Source organism: Salmo trutta, chromosome 17, assembly GCF_901001165.1.
Source record: "Salmo trutta chromosome 17, fSalTru1.1, whole genome shotgun sequence".
NCBI lineage: Eukaryota > Metazoa > Chordata > Actinopteri > Salmoniformes > Salmonidae > Salmo > Salmo trutta.
Window position 1 is genome coordinate 15843192 of NC_042973.1, and position 20834 is coordinate 15864025.

Here is a 20834-nt window from a genome sequence, read left to right on the forward strand (position 1 = left end):
CATCATGCAAAAGTAATTCATAGCAACAAAACCTTACTGTTCAGTGTATTATTTTTGATTATGAAGGCATGATCGTTCTAAATAGATAATGCTATTGAGCAGAACATATTAAACGTCACTGACATCCTTTTCATGGCTAATCAAGGCAATATCCTTTCCTATTCAGGCTTTCCAATGTGCTCTGATTTACATTGGTATTTGACCAGATAACTGTATATTCTTGATAATTATTATATCACAAGCTAACTTAATTCCAAAACATTCCACTATGCACTAAATAGCTTGAAGGCAAACATGAACACATCTTTGTTCAAATAAATAAAGTAGATTTTACACTTCAGAGACTATATTTATGAATTAGAGTGGTAGTGAAACTTTCGCCATTTTTATAAAATGTAGAAAGAAGTTGGCAAAACAATAATAACTTATTTCTCATTACTTACTGACTTTATTGTCCCCATGGGGAAATGTTGTTGCAGTGTCATATACACGTTTAAAGTGTACATGACACTGCAACAAAATTTCCCCATTGAAATCTGGCACTAGTCTAGGCCAACTACAACATAACAAAAAATGTTTTGCTCAATTATGACTCAAGAACTTTGGCCACAAACTTATTTTTAGATATTGTGATAAATATGCAAAGTTGATTTTAATTTTAGAAACATATTAAAAAGTATTTATATTATGGCTATAACATCATAATACGTAGCATTGGTCACTTCCACTGAGGTATTAAGAACTTCCCACCGTTTCTGTCCCCTACTACTTCTAGTGGGCACACATCCCCTTGCACGGATTGGTTGATTCGCCTGTCTATCATTGACTCATAAACCTGTTGAAGAGTGGGAAAGCGCAAGGGGTGGCATGTTTTCCTTCCTTCCTAACTTTATTACCAAGAATGCTCGGAGAAATTATAGTGAAAGTTAAAAGAAAGCCTTAGGAAGTCTGAAAGGTAAGACAAACACATTTCAATGATACATTATTCCATGCACTACATATTCCTCGAACGATAGTCTATCAAAGGGACTCAACATTTGCGTAAAAGCAAAGGGTTCAGGTAAAGTTGCCGCTCTATCAACCGTATGGACCATGCCTTGATTGATTTCTATCTCTTTTCCTTTTTACGTAGGCCTACATAACATATTGTGTGCGCTTCTGTTTTGGTGCATTGAAAATAGTGCTCAGATAGTTGTGAATGTTACCGACCCGTACGAAGCCCATCATATCCCTTCGATACATGTTTTCTGTAACCAACTGTATTCTGAAAAATCTGTAGCGAACCATCTGCCATAGTTTAAAACATGAACTGTACGGTTATATTTGTGTTTAACCAATCAAGTAACGTTATATACGAATAATTGTTCATAACGTTGTGCATTTATTTAGCTCACTGTTCAGATACAGCACATGAAAAGCCACAATTAATACCCTATGTGTGCATAAAGACAGTATCGTCAGGTCCACAAAGAGCCCCATTTGAGCAAAACTGGGCTTGTCCAAGAACATCTGTTTGAATATAACTAAAATTAATTATACATTTTTATAGTGAATTTAGTCTTGAGAAGAGAGAGAAATTGACACACCCCATGCAAGATAACTGTTAAAGTAGTACTTCATAGATGTATAGGCTACTGAACGCATAGAATGGCGTTATAAAGGTGTTACATGAGGCTGGATGTCTGTTGATTAGTGACATTAGATTTAGACAAGTACATTTGAGATGTCCACCAAGGAAGTCAAAAAAACGTTTTTTTTACCCCAAGCAAAAATATTTCGAGTTGTAGCTAAACAAGGTCATCATCAAACAGTACATTACATACATTTACATTTTAGTCATTTCGCAGACGCTCTTATCCAGAGCGACTTACAGTAGTGAATGCATACATTTCATACATGGCCCCCCGTGGGAATCGAACCCACAACCCTGGCATTGCAAACACCATGCATTGCAAATACCATGCTCTACCAACTGAGCTACAGTAAGACATGACATGGTATGAAAATACTCCATTGTCAGTGAACTGCCCCCCCACCCCTGTGCACATCCCCCATTAGGGCAACAATCTGTGCTGCTGTCAATTGTATTCACTCTGTGGAGGACAAGAAAGTCGTGTCTTGCTTCATAATAACACACATAATCACATTGTGATATGGGGATTACTAAATTAATCACAGCTTCGTGGAATTGGCTTGTTGTGATCACAATTGATTCTCTTGTTGTGGGGCGAGTTGTGCCCCAGACATGGCTTGTCCAGACTGTAATTCATCCACTTGACTGCTAACCATCCCCATCTTGTCTGTCATGTGATTCTACGCTATAAACTGTCTTATTGCCAGCTCGGATTCATTGAATCATTGTTTTGTAACTTCCATATGCATTCATCTTGAATTCACATGTTGTGAACTATCGGGCTTTCTTTGAAATGTAGATGTTAATTGTAAGATGACAAAATGTTGTGCATCTACAAGAACATACTGGTTCATGATGTACATTCCTAAATCTGTTTGTTTGTATTTTAATGGAACATAAACCATGGATGCAGGCTAGATCATTTCTACAACAATATACAGATAAACATAATTAAACATTTCGTGTGGGATAGAAATGTGGGATAGAAATGATCTAAGCTAAGGTTGGATGTAAAACAGAATTAATCATATTTGAGCAGCAATATCTGTCCAAACAAGAGGCCTCTATTGTACATAGGATAATTGCATTGACTTGTTGTGTCCTTAGACAGTAGCCTCCAGAGTTAAAATATAAGTGGCTTTTTTTCTGTTATCTCTTAGAATATGCAAACAGTTTTATGTGAAGTTTTAGAGTGTAATTATTTATGTTTAAGCATGAATTCACTGCCTCCACATTTTTCCACCATCAATGCAATGCTTTTCAAGCTGTTATTGAAAGCAATATTTCCTCCTGAGATCTATTTAAACAACCCCAAAGTTTTAGTAGAACTTCATATTTAACCTTTGTTGTTGTTGTTGTAAGTATCCATATGAAACATCTTCATAACAATGTGAACATCCTCCTATCCAAGAAAATATGAATGGTAAAAAGTTGGCAGTTGGCACATTTCTATTCAGTCATTCAGTTAGATGTTTAACCAAAACGCAGTGTGGTTTAAAGGCTTTAATAAGAGATGAAATTGCCCTCCTCAGATTGACAGTAGCTAAAGCACTTGCTCATGCCTGTTGTCAACCCCTTCGAGGAGCAGTGACTGATGTCTTGTTCTGCTATTTATATCTTGAGATTCATTGTAGCAAATCACAACAATTACGCGTGTTGGACGGTAACGTGTTAAGCTTTCAACAACATTGATGAGCTCACAGGGGGGATATGGTCGGGTTCCTGCAACTGTACCCTTCAGTATGACTTACTTGTCTTCAAAAATAGAACCACCATAAATGTAGTGACGGGTGTTGTGGGGGAAGTGAAACTGTCTGATGCTGAGGACGTTCTCAGCGTCTAACAAAACATATATTATATTCTGTAATATATAGGTCTATATTCCAAAACCTTGATGCCATCATAGTAAATGTTTCGTTTTCTTCTCTGCCTGTTCCCTTTACCTTTCATTCACCTTGAATATCCAATCTGCAGAGAGTTTTGTTCATTGTTTGATTGAGTTAGACTATTGACTTATTCATTCAAGGCCACTTGAGGTTTGACCGTTCCCTGAACACTAGTTGTACAATCATCTCCTTTGATCAAGGCCTTCAGTGGATTTGATGTCTGCATCCCCATGGTTAAGTTGGCTCCATCTCCCATAGAGAGGTCTTTCTATTGCATCTCCATCAATCAATCAATCAATCAATCAATCAATCAATCAATCAATCAATCAAATGTATTTATAAAGCCCTTTTTACATCGGCCGATGTCACAAAGTGCTGCTGTACAGAAACCCAGCCTAAAACCCCAAACAGCAAGCAATGCAGGTGTAGAGGCACGGTAGCTAGGAAAAACTCCCTAGAATGGCAGAAACCTAGAGAGGAACCAGGCTCTGAGGGGTGTCCTCTTCTGGCTGTGCTGGGTGGAGATTATAACAGAACATGGCCAAGATGTTCAACAGTTCATAGATGACCTGCAGGGTCAGATAATAATAATCACAGTGGTTGTAGAGGGTGCAACAGGTCAGCACCTCAGGAGTAAATGTCAGTTGGATATCCATAGCCGATCATTCAGAGTTAGAGACAGCAAGTGTGGTAGAGAGAGGGTCCAAAACAGCAGGTGTGGGACAAGGTAGCGCGTCCAGTGACAGGTCAGGGTTCCATAGCCGCAGGCAGAATATTTGAAACTAAAGCATGACCAGGTGGACTGGGGACAGCAAGGAGTTATCAGGTCAGGTAGTCCTGAGGCATGGTCCTAGGGCTCAGGTTCTCTGAGAGAAGAGAGAGAAAGAGAGAGAGAGAGAAAAAGAGAGAATTAGAGGGAGCATACTTAAATTCACACAGGACACCGGATGAGACAGGAGAAATACTCCAGATATAACAGACACCCTAGCCCCCCGACACATAAACTATTGCAGCATAAATACTGGAGGCTGAGACAGGAGCGATTGGGAGACACTGTGGCCCTGTCCAACGATGCCCCCGGACAGGGCCAAACAGGCAGGATATATCCACACCCACCTAGCCAAAGCACAGCCTCCACACCACTAGAGTGATATCATTCACTACAGTGGCCATATTGTTTATTGTTGATAATGCAAATGGCTCAAATATTCCGCAAAGAAGGCGTCTACTTGGCTGTTTCTGACATTGGAGGAGTTATCATTAAAATAAAATAAAATAAAATGTTATTGGTCACATACACATACAGTTGAAGTTGGAAGTTTACATACACCTTAGCCAAATACATTTAAACTCAGTTTTTCACAATTCCTGACATTTAATCCTAGTAAAAATTGTCTTAGGTCAAGGTCAATTAGGATCACCACTTTATTTTAAGGATATGAAATGTCAGAATGTAAAGAGAATGATTTACGTAAACTTCTGACCCACTGGAATTGTGATGAAGTGAATTATAAGTGAAATAATCTGTCTGTAAACAATTGTTGGAAAAATGACTTGTCATGCACAAAGTAGATTTCCTAACCGACTTGCTAAAACTATAGTTTGTTAACAAGACATTTGTGGAGTGGTTGAAAAACGAGTTTTAATGACTCCAACCTAAGTGTATATAATCTTCCGACTTCAACTGTATTTAGCAGATGTTATTGCGGGTGTAGCGAAATGCTTCTTTTCCTAGCTCCAACAGTGTAGTAATATCTAACAATTCACCATAATACACACACATCTCAAAGGAAAATAATGGAATTAAGAAGGTGCAGGGTTGTGTAATCGATGGTAGCTGGCTAGTGATGGCTATTTAACAGTCTGGTGGCCTTGAGATAGAAGCTGTTTTTCAGTCTCTTGGTCCCAGCTTTGATGCACCTGTACTGACCTCGCCTTCTGGGTGATAGCGGGGTGAACAGGCAGTGGCTCGGTTGGTTGATGTCCTTGATTATCTTTTTTTTCTTCCTGTGACATCGGGTGCTGTAGGTGTCCTGGAGGGTAGGCAGTGTGCCCCCGGTGATGCATTGGGCAGACCGCACAACCCTCTGGAAAGCCCTGCGGTTGCGGGTGGTGTTGTTGTCTTCACCACACTGTTTGTGTGGGTGGACCATTTCAGATCGTCAGTGGGGTGTACGCCTTCTCCACTGCGGTCCCGTCAATGTGGATAGGGGCGTGCTCTCTCTGCTTTTTCCTGAAGTCCACGATCAGCTCCTTTGTTTTGTTGATGTTGAGGGAGAGGTTATTTTCCTGTGCCCTCACCTCCTTCCTGTGGGCTGTCTCGTCATTGTTAGTAATCAGGCCTACTATGGTTGTGTCGTCTGCAAACTTGATGATTGAGTTGGAGGTGTGTGTTGCCACGCAGTCATGGGTGAACAGGGAGTACAGGAGGGGGCTGAGCACACTTCCCTGTGGGGCGCCTGTGTTGAGGATCAGTGAAGTGGAGGTGTTGTTTCCTACCTTCACCACCTGGGGGCGGCCCATCAGGAAGTCCAGGACCCAGTTGCACAGGGCAGGGTTCAGATCCAGGGCCCCGATCTTGATGATGAGCTTGCAAGGTACTATGGTGTTGAAGGCTGAGCTATAGTTAATGAACAGCATTCTTACATAGGTATTCCTCTTGTCCAGATGGGATAGGGCAGTGTGCAGTGCAATGTCGATTGCACGGTCTGTGGATCTATTGGAGCGGTAAGCAAATTGAAGGGTGTCAGGTAAGGTAGAGGTGATATGATCCTTAACTAGCCTCTCAAAGCACTTCATGATGACAGAAGTGAGTGCTACGGGGCCGCGTCGATGGCACTGTGTTATCCTCAAAGCTGGTGAAGAAGGTGTTTAGCTTGTCCGGGAGCAAGACGTCGGTGTCCGCGACGTGGCTGGTTATTGTTTTCCGTGAATGTCTGTAGACCCTGCCACATACAGTTGACGTCGGAAGTTTACATACACCTTAGCCAAATACATTTAAACTCAGTTTTTCACAATTCCTGACATTTAATCCAAGTAAAAATTCCCTGTTTTAGGTCAGTTAGGATCACCACTTTATTTTAAGAATGTGAAATGTCAGAATAATAGTATAAATAATTATTTATTTCAGCTTTTATTTCTTTCATCACATTCCCAGTGAGTCAGAAGTTTACATACACTCAATTAGTATTTGGTAGCATTGCCTTTAAATTGTTTAACTTGGGTCAAACGTTTCAGGTAGCCTTCCACAAGCTTCCCATAATAAGTTCGGTGAATTTTGGCACATTCGTCCTGACTGTGCTGGTGTAACTGAGTCAGGTTTGTAGGCTTCTTTGCTCACACACACTTTTTCAGTTCTGCCCACACATTTTCTATAGGATTGAAGTCAGGGCTTTGTGATGGCCATTCCAATACCTTGTCTTTGTTGTCCTTAAGCCATTTTGCCACAACTTTGGAAGTGTGCTTGGGGTCATTGTCCATTTGGAAGACCCATTTGCAACCAAGCTTTAACTTCCTGACTGATGTCTTGAGATGTTGTTTCAATATATCCACATAATTAACCTAAGTGTATGTAAACCTCCGACAACTGTACATCTCGTGTCTGAGCCGTTGAATTGCAACTCTACTTTGTCTCTGTACTGACACTTTGCCTGTTTGATTGCCTTACAGAAGGAATAACTACACTGTTTGTATTCAACCATATTCCCAGTCACCTTGCCATTGTTAAATGCGGTGGTCAGTGCTTTCAGTTTAGCGCGAATGCTGCCATTTATCCACGGTTTCTGATTTAGGTATGTTTTAATAGTCACAGTGGGAACAACATCAACATCGCCTATACACTTCCTGATGAACTCAGTCACCGTGTCCGTGTATACATCAATGTTATTCTCCGAGGCTACCCGGAACATATCTCAGTCTGCGTGATCAAAACAATCTTGAAGGATGGATTACGATTGGTCAAACCAGCGTTGAATAGACCTTAGCATGGGTACTTCCTGTTTGAGTTTCTGCCTATAGGAAGGGAGGTGCAAAATGGAGTCGTGATCTGATTTGCCGAAGGGAGGGCATATCCCAGTCTGCCTTGTAGGCATCCCGGAAGAGAGAATAGCAGTGGTCGAGTGTTTTCCCAGCGCGAATACTACTGTCAATGTGTTGATAGAACTTTGGTAGCGTTTTCCTCAAATTTGCTTTGTCAAAATCACCAGCTACAATAAATGCGGCCTCATTTAGCCAACTTGGAGATTGACACACCATTCTAAAAAATGACTGGTTGTCCTAGAGAGAAGAATTTATTGATATGAGTAGGAACATACTGCTTAATGGGCTTTCATTGCACTGAAACACTATTAAATTGAATCTATCTTGGATATTAGATTGAGTCCCTACTACACGATATACAGTGTGTGAGAATAAATTTGCTAAAAATACCCATGTAAACTTTCTAACAAGGTCTGGGGGAGAGCGCCTATTTACTAATTGAATCTAGTGCCTTGAGATGCTGTTTATTCCCGCTTAAAGTGCAATCAGCTGCTTCTAACAATTTCCCCAAGGCCACTTTTGGAAACACTTAAAGGGATAAAGGGATAATTTTGGATTAAAGGGATAATTTGGGATTTTGGCAATGAGGCCATTTATCTACTTCCCCAGAGTCAGATGAACTCGTGGATACCATTTTTATGTCTCTGAGTGCAGTTTGACGTTGCTAACTAGCGCTAGCGCAAGATACCCATACTAGAAAAAACCCGTAGACTTCCAGTCATTGCACTAATGCTGGTTTGCATTGGATGGCGAAACTACCTTCATACTGGACACAGAGACATAAAAATAGTATTCACAAGTTCATCTGACTCTGGGGAAGTAGATAAATGGCCTCATTGCTAAAATGCCGAAGTATCACTTTAATGCATGTCATAACTCTATGGTTGTTCATGTTCAGTTGGTTGAAATAATTTACATTATTCACTGTGAAAGATCTGTTTGACACTGAGGAGTAAGCTATCGCTCGCTCAGTTCTCAGTGTTTATTTCATGGAATACACAGACTGTATTGCCCAGTAGTTAGTGTTCTGTTATATCTCATGAACACACAGACAGAGCTCCAATCACATTTACAAATGAGGTGAATTGGAGCTCTACTTGTATGAAACCTTGACCTTCACAATTTCATAGAGTGAAAATAGCCAATTGCACATTTGATATTAATTTCTTCTTCCAAAGCCAACTTTTAAGTGTATTATGTCATATTACATGTAATATGGGTTAACTTAATGATTTACCTTAAGGCCAAAGTTGAATTACTGTTTAACGGATGCCCTGCCTTACTTTTCTCCACACCCCGCAACAACAACTAACAAAAAAATCTGATGTGTTATTTTTTGGCCAATATATGCGGTGCTTTGTTTATAATGCTCTCCCTTGAGGTTTTCCCAAGTTGATGCGCAAGAGACCAAACAGCCTCAGATCACGCGCTCAGATCATGTTCGAGCCTCGGATTGGACAGTGAAACACACACACTTGCACCTGTAGGCGACGTGCAGATGTTTAATTTCTCTCTCATGCTGTCATGGCTGAGGACAGCGGAAATTCCTACTATTTATGTGTCCAGGTTAAACGTGCGACGTCCCTCATTATAAACAAATATTTGCAGATATTTGCTCTCTCAGCGCTCGGGCACGCCACCGAAGCTCCGCCCCTGTGCCTTCTTCTCGAGGAAGCTCAGCCCGGCGGAGCGAAACTATAATGTGGAGGACTGGGAGCGGTTGGCTGTGGTCAAGGCTTTGAAGGCGTGGAAACATTGGCTTGAGGGGGCTAAACACCCTTTTCTCATTTGGACTGACCACCGCAACCTGGAGTACATCCGGGCAGCGAGGAGACTGAATCCTCGTCAGGCAAGGTGGGCCATGTTTTTTACCCGTTTTGTTTTCAAAACGCCCAGTGTAAGGCTCCCTACAGACCAAGTTCCCAAAATGTGAAGGCAGACACACTGTCCCGGCTGTATGACACAGAGGAGCTGCCCATGGATCATACTCCCATACTCCTGGCCTCCTGCCTGGTAGCGCCGGTAGTGTGGGAGCTGGACGCGGACATTGAGTAGGCGTTACATGCAGAGCCCGCTCCCCTCCAGTGTCCCGCTGGGCGTCTGTACGTTCCATCTGCTGTCCGTGACCGGTTGATCTATTGGGCCCACACGTCACCCTCCTCTGGTCATCCTGGGATCGGTCGGACGGTGCGCTGTTTGAGTGGGAAGTACTGGTGGCCTACCTTGGCCAAGGACGTGAGGGTTTATGTCTCCTCCTGCTCGGTGTGCGCCCAGTATAAGGCTGCTAGGCACCTGCCCAGAGGGAAGCTACACCCCTTACCCGTTCCACAACGTCCGTGGTCGCACCTGTCGGTGGATTTTCTTTCTCACGATCTCCCCCCCTCACAGGGAAACACCACGATCCTGGTCGTTGTGGATCAGTTCTCTAAGTCCTGTTGTCTCCTCCCTCTGCCCGGTCTCCCTACGGCCCTACAGACTACGGAGGCCTTGTTTACGCACGTCTTCCGGCACTACGGAGTACCTGAGGATATAGTGTCTGATCGAGGTCCCCAGTTCACTTCGGGGGTCTGGAAGGCGTTCATGGAACGTCTGGGGGTCTCGATCAGCCTTACCTCGGGGTTTCATCCCGAGAGTAATGGGCAGGTGGAGAGAGTGAACCAGGATGTGGGCAGGTTTCTGCAGTCTTATTGCCAGGAGTGGCCGGGGGAGTGGGCAGCGTTCGTGCCCTGGGCCGAGGTGGCTCAGAACTCGCTCTGCCACTCCTCCACTAACCTCTCCCCCTTCCAGTGCGTACTGGGGTACCAGCCGGTTCTGGCGCCTTGGCATCAGAGTCAGACCGAGGCTCCTGCGGTAGACAACTAGTTCAGGCGCGCGGAGACATGGGACGCCGCCCATGTTCACCTCCAGCGGGCCGTGCTGCGCCGGAAAACCAGCGCAGACCATCACCGCAGTGAGGCCCCGGTGTTCGCACCGGGGGACCGGGTCTAGCTCTTGACCCGAAACCTGCCCCTCCACCTGCCCTGCCGGAAGCTGGGTCTGCGGTTTGTGGGGCCATTTAAAGTCCTGAGGAGAGTGAACGAGGTTAGTTACAGGTTACAGCTTCCCCCCGATTACCGTATTAACCCCTCGTTCCATATGTTTCTCCTCAGGCCGGTGGTGGCTGGCCCGCTCCAGGATTCTGAGGTGCGGGAGTTTCCTCCGCCCCCTCTGGACATCGAGGGGGCCCTGGCGTACTCCGTTCGCTCCATACTGGATTCAAGGCGTCGGGCGAGGGGCCTTCAGTACCTCGTGGAGTGGGAGGGGTACGGTCCGGAGGAGAGGTGCTGGGTTCCGGTGGAGGACGTGTTGGACTCTTCAATGCTGCGGGAGTTCCACCGTCTCCGGCCGGATCGCCCTGTGCCTCACCCTTCGGGGCGTCCCGAGGCAGGTGTCGGCGCGCTGCTGGAGCCACGCGTCAGGGAGGGGGTACTGTCACGACTCCCGCTGAAGTTGGCTCCTCTCCTTGTTCGGGCGGCGCTTGGCGGTCGACGTCACCGGTCTTCTAGCCATCGCCTCGCCACCTTTTATTTTCCATTTGTTTTGTCTTGTTTTTCCACACACCTGTTTAACATCCCCTCATCACTCTACGTGTATATTATCCTCTGTTCCCCCCATGTCTGTGTGTGTAATTGTTCATTACGTGTCATGTGTGACGCTTCATGCAGGTTTTTCCCGGGTCTTGTTTGGAACCCGTGGTATTGTATGCTGTACATTATTTGTGTGACGAGTGCGCTATTCGCTTTTGCCTTTGGCGGGAGTGTCGTTACGCAGTTGCGTCCGACTGTTTTCCTTCTGCCAAATAAAGTGTGCCTGTTCACTCATCTCTGCTCTCCTGCACCTGACTTGAGTTTACCAGTTGCGCACACTGTTGACAAGGCCTAGAACCTGCACAAGTGCCTAGGACAATGTGGTAAAGTACTGTTATTCCTTATCCACTTAATGTTTTTATTTGTACTTTTTTATTTTTTTTGCTCACTCGCCTCACTTTTCTGGGTGGAAAATCCGTTTAACAGTGAATAAATGTTGTCTGGCCTAAACGTATAATAATCTGTAGTATTAATTTAATCAACACATTGACGTTAAGTAAAAGTATTGTGCCTGTATTGTGAGTGGCGCAGGGGTCTAAGGCACTGCACCTCAGTTCTAGAGGTGTCACAACAGACCCTGGTTCGATCCCGGGCTGTATCACAACCTGTGATCGGGAGTCCCATAGGGTGATGCACAATTGGCCCAGCGTTGTCTGGGTTAGGGAGGGTTTGGCCGGGGTAGGCTGTCATTGTAAAATAAGAATTTGTTTTTAATCGACTTGCCTAGTTAAATATACAGTAAATATACAGTATGATTCTCAGCTTTACTTTGAGGTGAGCAGAGCTTACGCTTTGCTGTTTTTGTTAAGTCTTGGATCTGGAGAAGGTTTTCCCACAAATCAGCTGTCCCTATCCTCCTCTATAAACTTGAAGTAAAGATGTTGGTGAATAAGTGTAATTTGCACCAGTAAAGGAAATAACGGACTAATAAACAGGTTTTGGAGTGTGGTTTTGGACAACTGCGGCTAGCTGACATCTGGTCTTTTTACTGGAGGTATGAAAATAAAACATCTGGAGGCATCATTTGTTACTGTTGTGAAGAAGGCAAATGGTTCAGTCTCAAATGGTTCAGTCTCCATGCTGCATGCAGCTCCTAGGCTTGCCAAATGGGTCAATAAGATCATGTTTCCGGAGACCTAGACATTAGGCTATGTTTTTATTGCATCATTTATTGGACCATTCCAAGTCCAGTCAAGTCATTTTCTCAGTTTTCTTAGTTGACAATATAACAGTTTGAAAATAAACAATTTGAAAAAGTAAAGTAGTTAATTCAATCTCAGTACAGTAACTTGGTTTGAAGTTGAACAGTAAGATGCCGCAGAACCATGGCACTCCTTTTAATTTGATCCACTTTCTCCCCAGTGACATTACAGACAGTACATGTCAGAATGTCTTACCATTTCTGTTGTCCACTAAGGCCTATATGAGGACCCTTGCTGAGGAGCTAGACCTTCAGACCATTTTAGAAAGAACTTGGGCAGTACATTGAGACCATTGTAAAATTCTGCATGCAAATAGCTCCACTTTGAGTGTGGTCCTTGGAGCCAACATGGTGTCTGGGTGGGAAGACAAGGTCCTGTTAGACTGGGTTTTGTACTTGGCCTTCCAAACACCATTCAAAGCCACGGACTTCCCCAATGCCTGATTGAATTGACTTTGTGACATTTTGAACCCTTTGGGGAGAGAGAGGGAGAGTGAGGGGGAACGGGAATGGGAGATTGAACAAGGAACAAGGAGACCTCAGAAAACTGTTGCGAACAGCCTCACCACCGAAGTGGCATAATGCCTCATTGTGGGGCTTGAATGTGTGTGTGGGGGAGGGGGGGATGCATGTGATGTTTGATACCCAAGATGATAGTTAAAAGATAGGGTTTTAGTCTAGAAGCGTATTTAAGACTGTAAGGGCTAAACTTTGGACGGTAATGTGTTTGTGTATCTCGAAATCCCTCATTGACATCAACGCATGACTTACGAGACAGAGTTACGGATAAGGATGTGGCCCTAAATACCTGGGGAAACATCTGGTGGCAGGGGGTTATTTCTGTAAACTTCCCAGGCACTTCATGCTGTGTACACATTTGCATGTTGTCCAATTTCTGCATTATGTCGTGATGGGATGCTTGGACCCCGGGAAAAGACCAGGAGCTGTAGTGGATATGTGCTAATGTGTGTTTGCGCTCCTGTGTGCACTCCTGTGCGTTCTTGTTTCGCAGCAACTTAGGCTGCTTTTTGACAGTAACAGCAGTGTTACACTTGTGTACATCCCCTTTGTTTAGATTAGGGAAATTGTGTTTCCAAAGCTAGGGCTGACAGTGAGAACTTGTGAAGAGCAGAATCAACAACCTCTGCATAACCAAAATAGTTGCTTTGTGAGAAGGTGTTAAAGTTCACAGTTAGACATTGTTATAAAATTACAGCTGTAAAGTAACAGTAGCCAGGCTTTGGCCCAGTGAGACACGGGTACCGGCCCGTGTAGATGGAAACAGAAAAGTGAGCCTTTTGGGTAAAACACAGGGGTTAATCCTGTATGGCAATACGCCAGTAGTGTGTTTGTTCAGCTCCTTGTTTTTGCTTGTCTTCTCCCTGGATTTTTCTTCTGGTGTCGCAGGAAGCAGCTTTTTGGCCTTAGCGATGGGTTTCCTGTCAGGATTGGAGCGGCCCTGAGTTCCTACTGCGAGACAATAGGATGTTTCCCCTGTGGGCCGGGTGCTGTTCTCAGACCTGCTTCCCTTCAGGAAACTGCAGATTTATCCCAGCAGCTGAGCTGTACTGAGCTGAGCCACACTGACTCATACAAGGACGAGAGTGAGGCACTACCCTATGAGTGTGTGTCTCTTCTGAATGGGGCTTTTGTTATGTTAAGTAGTCTGATGGTAAAGATGAGCCTGTAGTTGTGGTGGGGTGGGCTGGAAGGATGAAGGAATAGCCTTGCCCAACAAGACCCGAATCTGGGTTAATAAGTGTGGGCTGATCTGTAGTGACTATCGTCTATCTGTAGAGCTAGAATCCTTGCTTTCTCTATTGTCAGCCGGGCTTGCTGTTGACCCTCTCCTTCATTTTGAGGGAAAAGGGAGGTGGTGGCCAGGATGAGGTCACTTTTCCAAAACATGGCTCCTGCCATGTAGCCAGCAGCCCTCGGCCAGAACACTTCCTGTTGAAAAGCAGCGCTGAAAAAGTATAATTCAGTGTTAGAATTATGGTGAATGCTGGGGAAACAGCCACCTCAGTGATGACGGTAATGGTAGAGAGTCGTTATGTTAAACAGGATACCAAATCTTTATAGAAACCCTCAACAGCTATTGGAAATATGTGCAATTGCTTAGTTTATAGTAGCTTGGCTTCAATTTGTAGAGTATTCCAGTGTGTCCGAATCCAATGACGGCTTTACAAAGTTAAACCCTTCTATTCGTTTTATATTGACTTACAGCCATAGGCATTTGATTTTGTCATTTATGGGATCATATGACATGATCTACAAGATTGCAACAACAACATAGAACATTGTCTAACAGACAGTTGTTGTTGCGCTTGCATGTGTCTGCGTGTGTGGTCACACCTGCGGGTGTATGTGTGTGTGACAAGGCTGTGGCTGTGGCTCACTGCTGGTGATGAAAGAAAGGGGGATACCTAGTCAGTTGTACAACTGAATGCCTTCAACTGAAATGTGTCTTCCACATTTAACCCAACCCCTTTGAATCAGAGAAGTTCGGGGGGCTGCATTAATCGACATCCGCGTCCTCGGTGCCCGGGGAACAGTGGGTTAACTGCCTTGCTCAGGGGCAGAACGACAGATTTCTACCTTTTCAGCTCGGGGATTCGATCCAGAAACCTTTCGGTTACTGGCCCAACGCTCTAACCACTAGGCAGAGGGATGTGGCTTCTCCCCCTGATTGTGTGTGTGTGTTGTAATTTGGTGCCTGTCATCAGGACCTGGAAAAACATCTTGAACTGGCCTGTTTGTGCTGAGTGGGAGCTGGCGACACTAAGTAAGGAGGAGTGAGGGAAGGAGTGGCTGGCATAGAGGCTCGGCTACATGTCTATTTTACACTCCTCTAATCTGAGGAGAGGGAGTGGGTGGGATGGAGGCTACGTGTCTATGTTACACTCCTCTAATCTGAGGAGAGGGAGTGGGTGGGATGGAGGCTACATGTCTATGTTACACTCTTCTGATCTGAGGAACAGGCATCTGGGGCAAATCTGAGACACTTGGAATTTGGCGGTTGCTAATACCTGACTAAGGGTTTCTTTGTGTTTATCTAAGTGTTGTCGATCCTGCCTCGTTACCCCTTGCTTTTTCACAAGGTTGGTTCTGAGTTTGTGGCTGTGTAGATGACCTAATCCTTCCAACATGAGGATATGTTCAACAGTGGCAATTGTTACTGAGTGGACTATCCTGGCTAAATAAAATAAATGAGTTGTTTGGAAGTTGAGATGATTTACAGATTGGTTAATCTGCGCAGCACCTTGACTAATTAGACTGGATGTTGGGAAGAAGGCCTTGGAGTTATTCCAGACTGGGAATTGAAATCCTGACCCTAGTAAAGTTATAGGCTATAACTAAGGCCCAGAGTTTTCCCTAGTCTGGAAAGTGTTTTTGCTAGATGGCCCTAGTACCCTGTGTTTGAGGGAGAGGGTTTTCCCTCTGGCTGGGAGAACGAAGCAGTGACAGCAGGCATGTCTGAAGCTAACCAGAGTCCCTCAGACCAACCTCCACTTGACGTCTCAGGCTAATGCCCAGTGTCAGTCGATGGCATTCTCTTGTGATAAGCTTAGCTTGGTGAGGTGAAGGGAAGGGGCTGTAGGGACTAGCCTCTGCAATCAGTTTTTGTGTTTTATTTTATTCCGACGCCTTGCTTTGTGGAATATTAATGTAGGCTACGCTGGGCTTTGCTGTCACAGTGTCAACATTTTGTGCATAGCTTCTCCTTGAATTACAACGAGAGATTACAGAAAATCCATGTATTTGGAGATGTTTTTTTATTTATCCTTCTATGTTATCACAACTACCATGTAGGTCTACATGTCCCAGCCTGGTCCATGCTAGCAAGTTGTGAGAGGGAAGTGTGGCGGAATGTGCCAGAGGCTATAGGGAAACAGAATCTGTGTGTTTGTGTATTAGGGTGCTCTGACCCTGTGTCGATCTCTCTTTCTTAGTCTAGTTGTCTAAGGAATTGTGCCCCACAACTCTGAACTGTTGGTGTGCATGTTAGCTTTTCTACGAGAGTTGTCATTCTGGGTCGGTGAGAGAAATAACATACTACTTTAGCTATGAAGGCTTTAAAAACCACACCCCAGACCAATGTAGGAAATTGCTTTTCAACAAGGGTTGAATTCAGAAATATTGCTAAATGGATTCTCTCTACTTTTAATTTGCCCAGCAGGCTGTCTTGTAAGCCATGTGAGAACTTATGTGACCGACTGGCTAAATTCGGTCTTCTGTAGCAACATTTTAAATTGTGTTTTTCACATTGGATAAAAGTAAAGACTCAGAGCAAGAAAGTGGGTATATCGTACAAAACAGCTGAGGAACAATGGGAAAGTAATTCTGCTTTGAAAGTTGATAAACTTGTAACCCCACTTTTGAGAAAATGTTCCTTGAATGTTTTGGTACACCTACTGGAAAGCGCTTCTTTGTCTACACTCATTCAGCATCGTTGACGGCAGCCACCCTCCCTTCCCTCCCTTTAGTTTAAGGGGGATTTTTCTGTTTGTTTTGGGGGTTTTCTGTGGTTTGTGTAGGTGCATCCGGGGTCTGCACCTTTGGGGGGGGAGGGGGGGTACTGTCACGTCCTGACCAGTATAGAGGATATTTTGTTATTGTAGTTTGGTCAGGACGTGGCAGAGGTTAGTTTATTTATGTTTACGGGGGTTTTTTGGTCACTGGTCTATGTTTGTATTTCTATGTGTATGTTCTAGGGTAGTTTTTCTATGTGTAGGTTGGGTGCTGGACTCTCAATTGGAGGCAGGTGTTTCTAGTTGCCTCTGATTGGGAGTCCTATAAATAGGTGTGTGTTTTGTTTGTCACTTGTGGGTAGTTGTTTAAGAGCACTGCTTTTGTTGAGCCTGCGTCTCTGTTCCTGTCGTTAGTTTGTTTATTGTTTTTCCGTGGTGTTCGCATTTTTTATAATAAATATGTTGAGCACGCAACCCGCTGCGCCTTGGTCCCATTCTCTCTTCCACGACAGCTGTGACAGAAACGAGTCACATATGAATTTCTTCAGGTCTCCTTACAGTAAGAGCTTCATAGGCAGTTTATAGCAAGGTTTCGTCTTGAATGAGAAGGAATTGCTGCAGTTAATTTCACCATCATTCGAAAAGCATCAATCTACAACGGCCTGAATAGTATAATTTTAAGCTTCATGCTCTCTTTACCTCTGGGAAACACATGAAAAATACATAGAGATGTTGGATCTTAATTTGATCACCCTGTTGCAGGAGTGTATTTGAGGTTTAAAAATGCTTCTGAAGTTTATAATTTCCACTTTGAAATTTCAGACTTGATATTCCCTTACCAAAAATGTATCAACCCCTACAAAAATGTCCATTACTTGTAATCCACATAATTTACATTTCCTGTTGCTTCAGGATTATTTTCCTGCTGTAGAAAACTGGCTCAAATTAAGATCCTACATATGTACAGTGCATTCAAAAAGTATTCAGACCCCTTGACTTTTTCCACATTTTGTTACGTTACAGCCTTATTCTTAAATTGATTAAATAAAACATTTTCATCATCAATCTACATACAAAACCCCATAATGACAAAGCAAAAACAGTTTTTTAGAAATGTTTGCAAATAATAAAATAAAAAAAACAGAAATACCTTATTTACATAAGTACTGAGACCCTTTGCTATGAGACTTGAAATTGAGCTCAGGTGCATCATTTTTCCATTGATCATCCTAAAGACTCTCAGACCATGAGAAACAAGATTCTCTGGTCTGATGAAATCAAGATTGAGCTCTTTGGCCTGAATGCCAAGCGTCATGTCTGGAGGAAACCTGGCACCATCCCTAAGGTGAAGCATGGTGGTGGCAGCGTCATGCTGTGGGGATGTTTTTCAGCGGCAGGGACTGGGAGACTAGTCAGGATGGAGGGAAAGATGAACGGCGCAAAGTACAGAGAGATCCTTGATGAAAACCTGTTCCGACCCTAAGCACACAGCCAAGACAACGCACAAGTGGCTTCGGGACAAGTCTCTCAATGTCCTTGAGTTGCCCAGCCAGAGCCTGGACTTGAACCCAATCGAACATCTCTGGAGAGACCTGAAAATAGCTGTGCAGCGATGCTCCCCATCCAACCTGTACAGAACTTGAGAGGATCTGCAGAGAAGAATGGGAGAAACTCCCCAAATACAGGTGTGCCAAACTGAATACTTATGTAAATGTGATATTTCCTTTTTAGAATAAGGCTGTAACATAACAAAATGTGTAAAAAGTCAAGGGGTCTGAATACTATCCTCAGAAACACACATACAGTACACAGGTATCTGAGTCTGTGTGTCCATTCTCTGCCCAGGTTGTGAGTAGATTCTCTGGGGGCTTCTGCTGAAAGGTGTCAGTCCATAACCATGACTCAGTCTGTGCAGGTCAACCCAAAGCTGCCTGGTAAGCACATTTCACCGCTATTCACTTCATTAGACGTTCAGTTCCAGCTGGTATTTACCAAGTCATTATGTGGTAACAAATTATGGATATAGTCTAATTGCTACCTGTTATTATAATGTTTTATTGCGGATTGCAGATCTGGGCGCACCGTTTCTATACTCCAGTCGGGAAGAGGCGGATCAACAGGGCTCTTATTCGGTCCAGACACCATATGGCTTCCAGCTGGACCTGGACTTCCTCAAGTATGTAGAGGAAATAGAAAGCGGCCACCACGTCCGACGGGCACCCGTCAACTCCCGCAGGTCATCCCGGGGGGTCAAAGTCTCCCAGCGGAGCCCGAGTGTGGGGGGACGCGCCAGCGGCTGGACCTCCACAGAGTCCCTCTCCTCGCCCGCCAGCGAAGATGGTCGAGTGCCCCCTCCCCCGCCCCCACGGAATCGCATTGGCTCTGCTCCCAGTGAGGGGCAACCCCTGTCCTCGCTATCTGTACTCAGCCCTCCTCTCTCTGCCTGCGTCAAAGTGCCACCACCACCTCCACTACGTAACCCCAGAGTAGAGAGGACCCTCCTGGAGACCAGCCTAAGACTGCAGCAGGAGCAGAGCCATCAGCACCAAAATGGTGCCCGTTTCCAGCTCTCAGACCCACCAAAGCAAAACCCCAGGACTGCCCCTACCCATGTCACCCCAGCTAGTGCAGCAGCCAGTGTGGATGGCCAGCCCTTGCACCTGTCCTCTGCCTCTCCCAGCCCCTCTCAGAGTAGCCTGCACAGACCCAGTCCCCACACCTCCGGTAAGAGCACCCCGGCCTCTAGCACTGGAATGGCTACTCTGCCCCCCAGCCAATTGCAGACGGTGAGAGAACAGATGGCCACTGCCCTGAAGCAACTGAAGGAGATGGAGGAGCGAGTAAAGGGTGTCCCAGTGCTGGAAAGAGAGGTGGCCAAGCTACGGGCTGAGAAAGACATGCTCCTACTGGCGCTACAGGAGAAGAAGACCTTGGTGGCCCAACAACAGGCTACAACAGTAGTCAGCAGTACTAATACCACCACGTTGGACGCAGGCACACGGAGTCAGGAACGCCCAATTTTATCCCCTAAGAGTCCCAGATGTCCAAAGAGTCCGAGTAAATTAGGGGACCTCAGAAAGCTGACAGAGAAGTTCGAAGGCAAGACAGAAAAAGATGGAGCACTTTCTGAGAAAGTTCCGGAAAAGGTTGTGGAGAAGAAGTCTGTGGCCATCGGGGACAACATGTTGCTGGATGCTGGGGTCTTCTACTACAGCCTGGGCACCAAGGACGCCTCAGAGGGCACGCCGCAGATGGACGTCTGCGAGAAAGGAGTGGCCACGGAGGCGCCGGCCATCCGCGAGGAGGGGGTGCAGGCTGTAGTGGAGACAGAGGAGGCCTCAGTTTGGGTGATGGAATCCCAGCTGGGGCTAAGCAGCGATGCCCAGAGGGAGATCGACACCCTACAGGACAATATCAAGTTCCAGCAGGACTCCATCTCGGTTCTGGAGGGGCGACTTGGCCAGGCTGACGAGGAGCTGGCGGTGCTCAAAGCCCAGGAGAATGAAAGGAAGTCCAAGGCAACGTCCGAGAAGGGGGTCCTTGCCAAACCAGACTCTGCCCATGCCCAAGTGGGGACTGAAGCCTCTACAATGTCCACACCAGCTTCACAGAATGTTGCCGTCTCCTGTTGTCCTGAGGTGGTTGACGCATGTGTAGGTGAGGATTTAAGAGCCGGATATTACGACCAGAGCACTCAGACTGACTCTGTGGAGAGCCCTGCAGAAGCGGAATCAACCCCAGTAGTACTGGTCAGCACTGGAAGTCAATGGGAGAATCTGTACAAGGAGGAGGACATAGAGCAGAAAGCTCCAGTCACTGCGCTGAAGAGGAGACAGACGACCATCGCGGAGTACAAGGTCAACGAAGGAAAGGGAGTGAAAGAGGAGGAAATGGTGCCCAGCACTCCAACAACTGCAACAACGGTTGGAAGTGAGTGCCAAGTGTATTTATTTAACTGTTATACAATAGTACTTCATA

At 45.1% G+C, this 20834-nt stretch overlaps 1 protein-coding gene across 2 annotated transcripts in view; it reads left to right on the forward strand.

The window, feature by feature from the left end:
• The first annotated feature begins 796 nt into the window (after nucleotides 1–796).
• LOC115151706 (KN motif and ankyrin repeat domain-containing protein 3) overlaps nucleotides 797–20834 on the forward strand; it is a 34521-nt gene continuing 14483 nt past the window's right edge. The window contains exons 1-3 of one of the 2 annotated variants that reach the window (XM_029695867.1): nucleotides 797–955; nucleotides 18702–18790; nucleotides 18927–20786. In XM_029695867.1, coding sequence (XP_029551727.1) covers nucleotides 18754–18790; nucleotides 18927–20786 — 1897 coding nt within the window. In that variant the 5' untranslated portion in view covers nucleotides 797–955; nucleotides 18702–18753. Of the gene's footprint in view, nucleotides 956–18507; nucleotides 18542–18701; nucleotides 18791–18926; nucleotides 20787–20834 lie in introns of those variants that run through there. The other variant, XM_029695869.1, reaches the window with a different exon arrangement.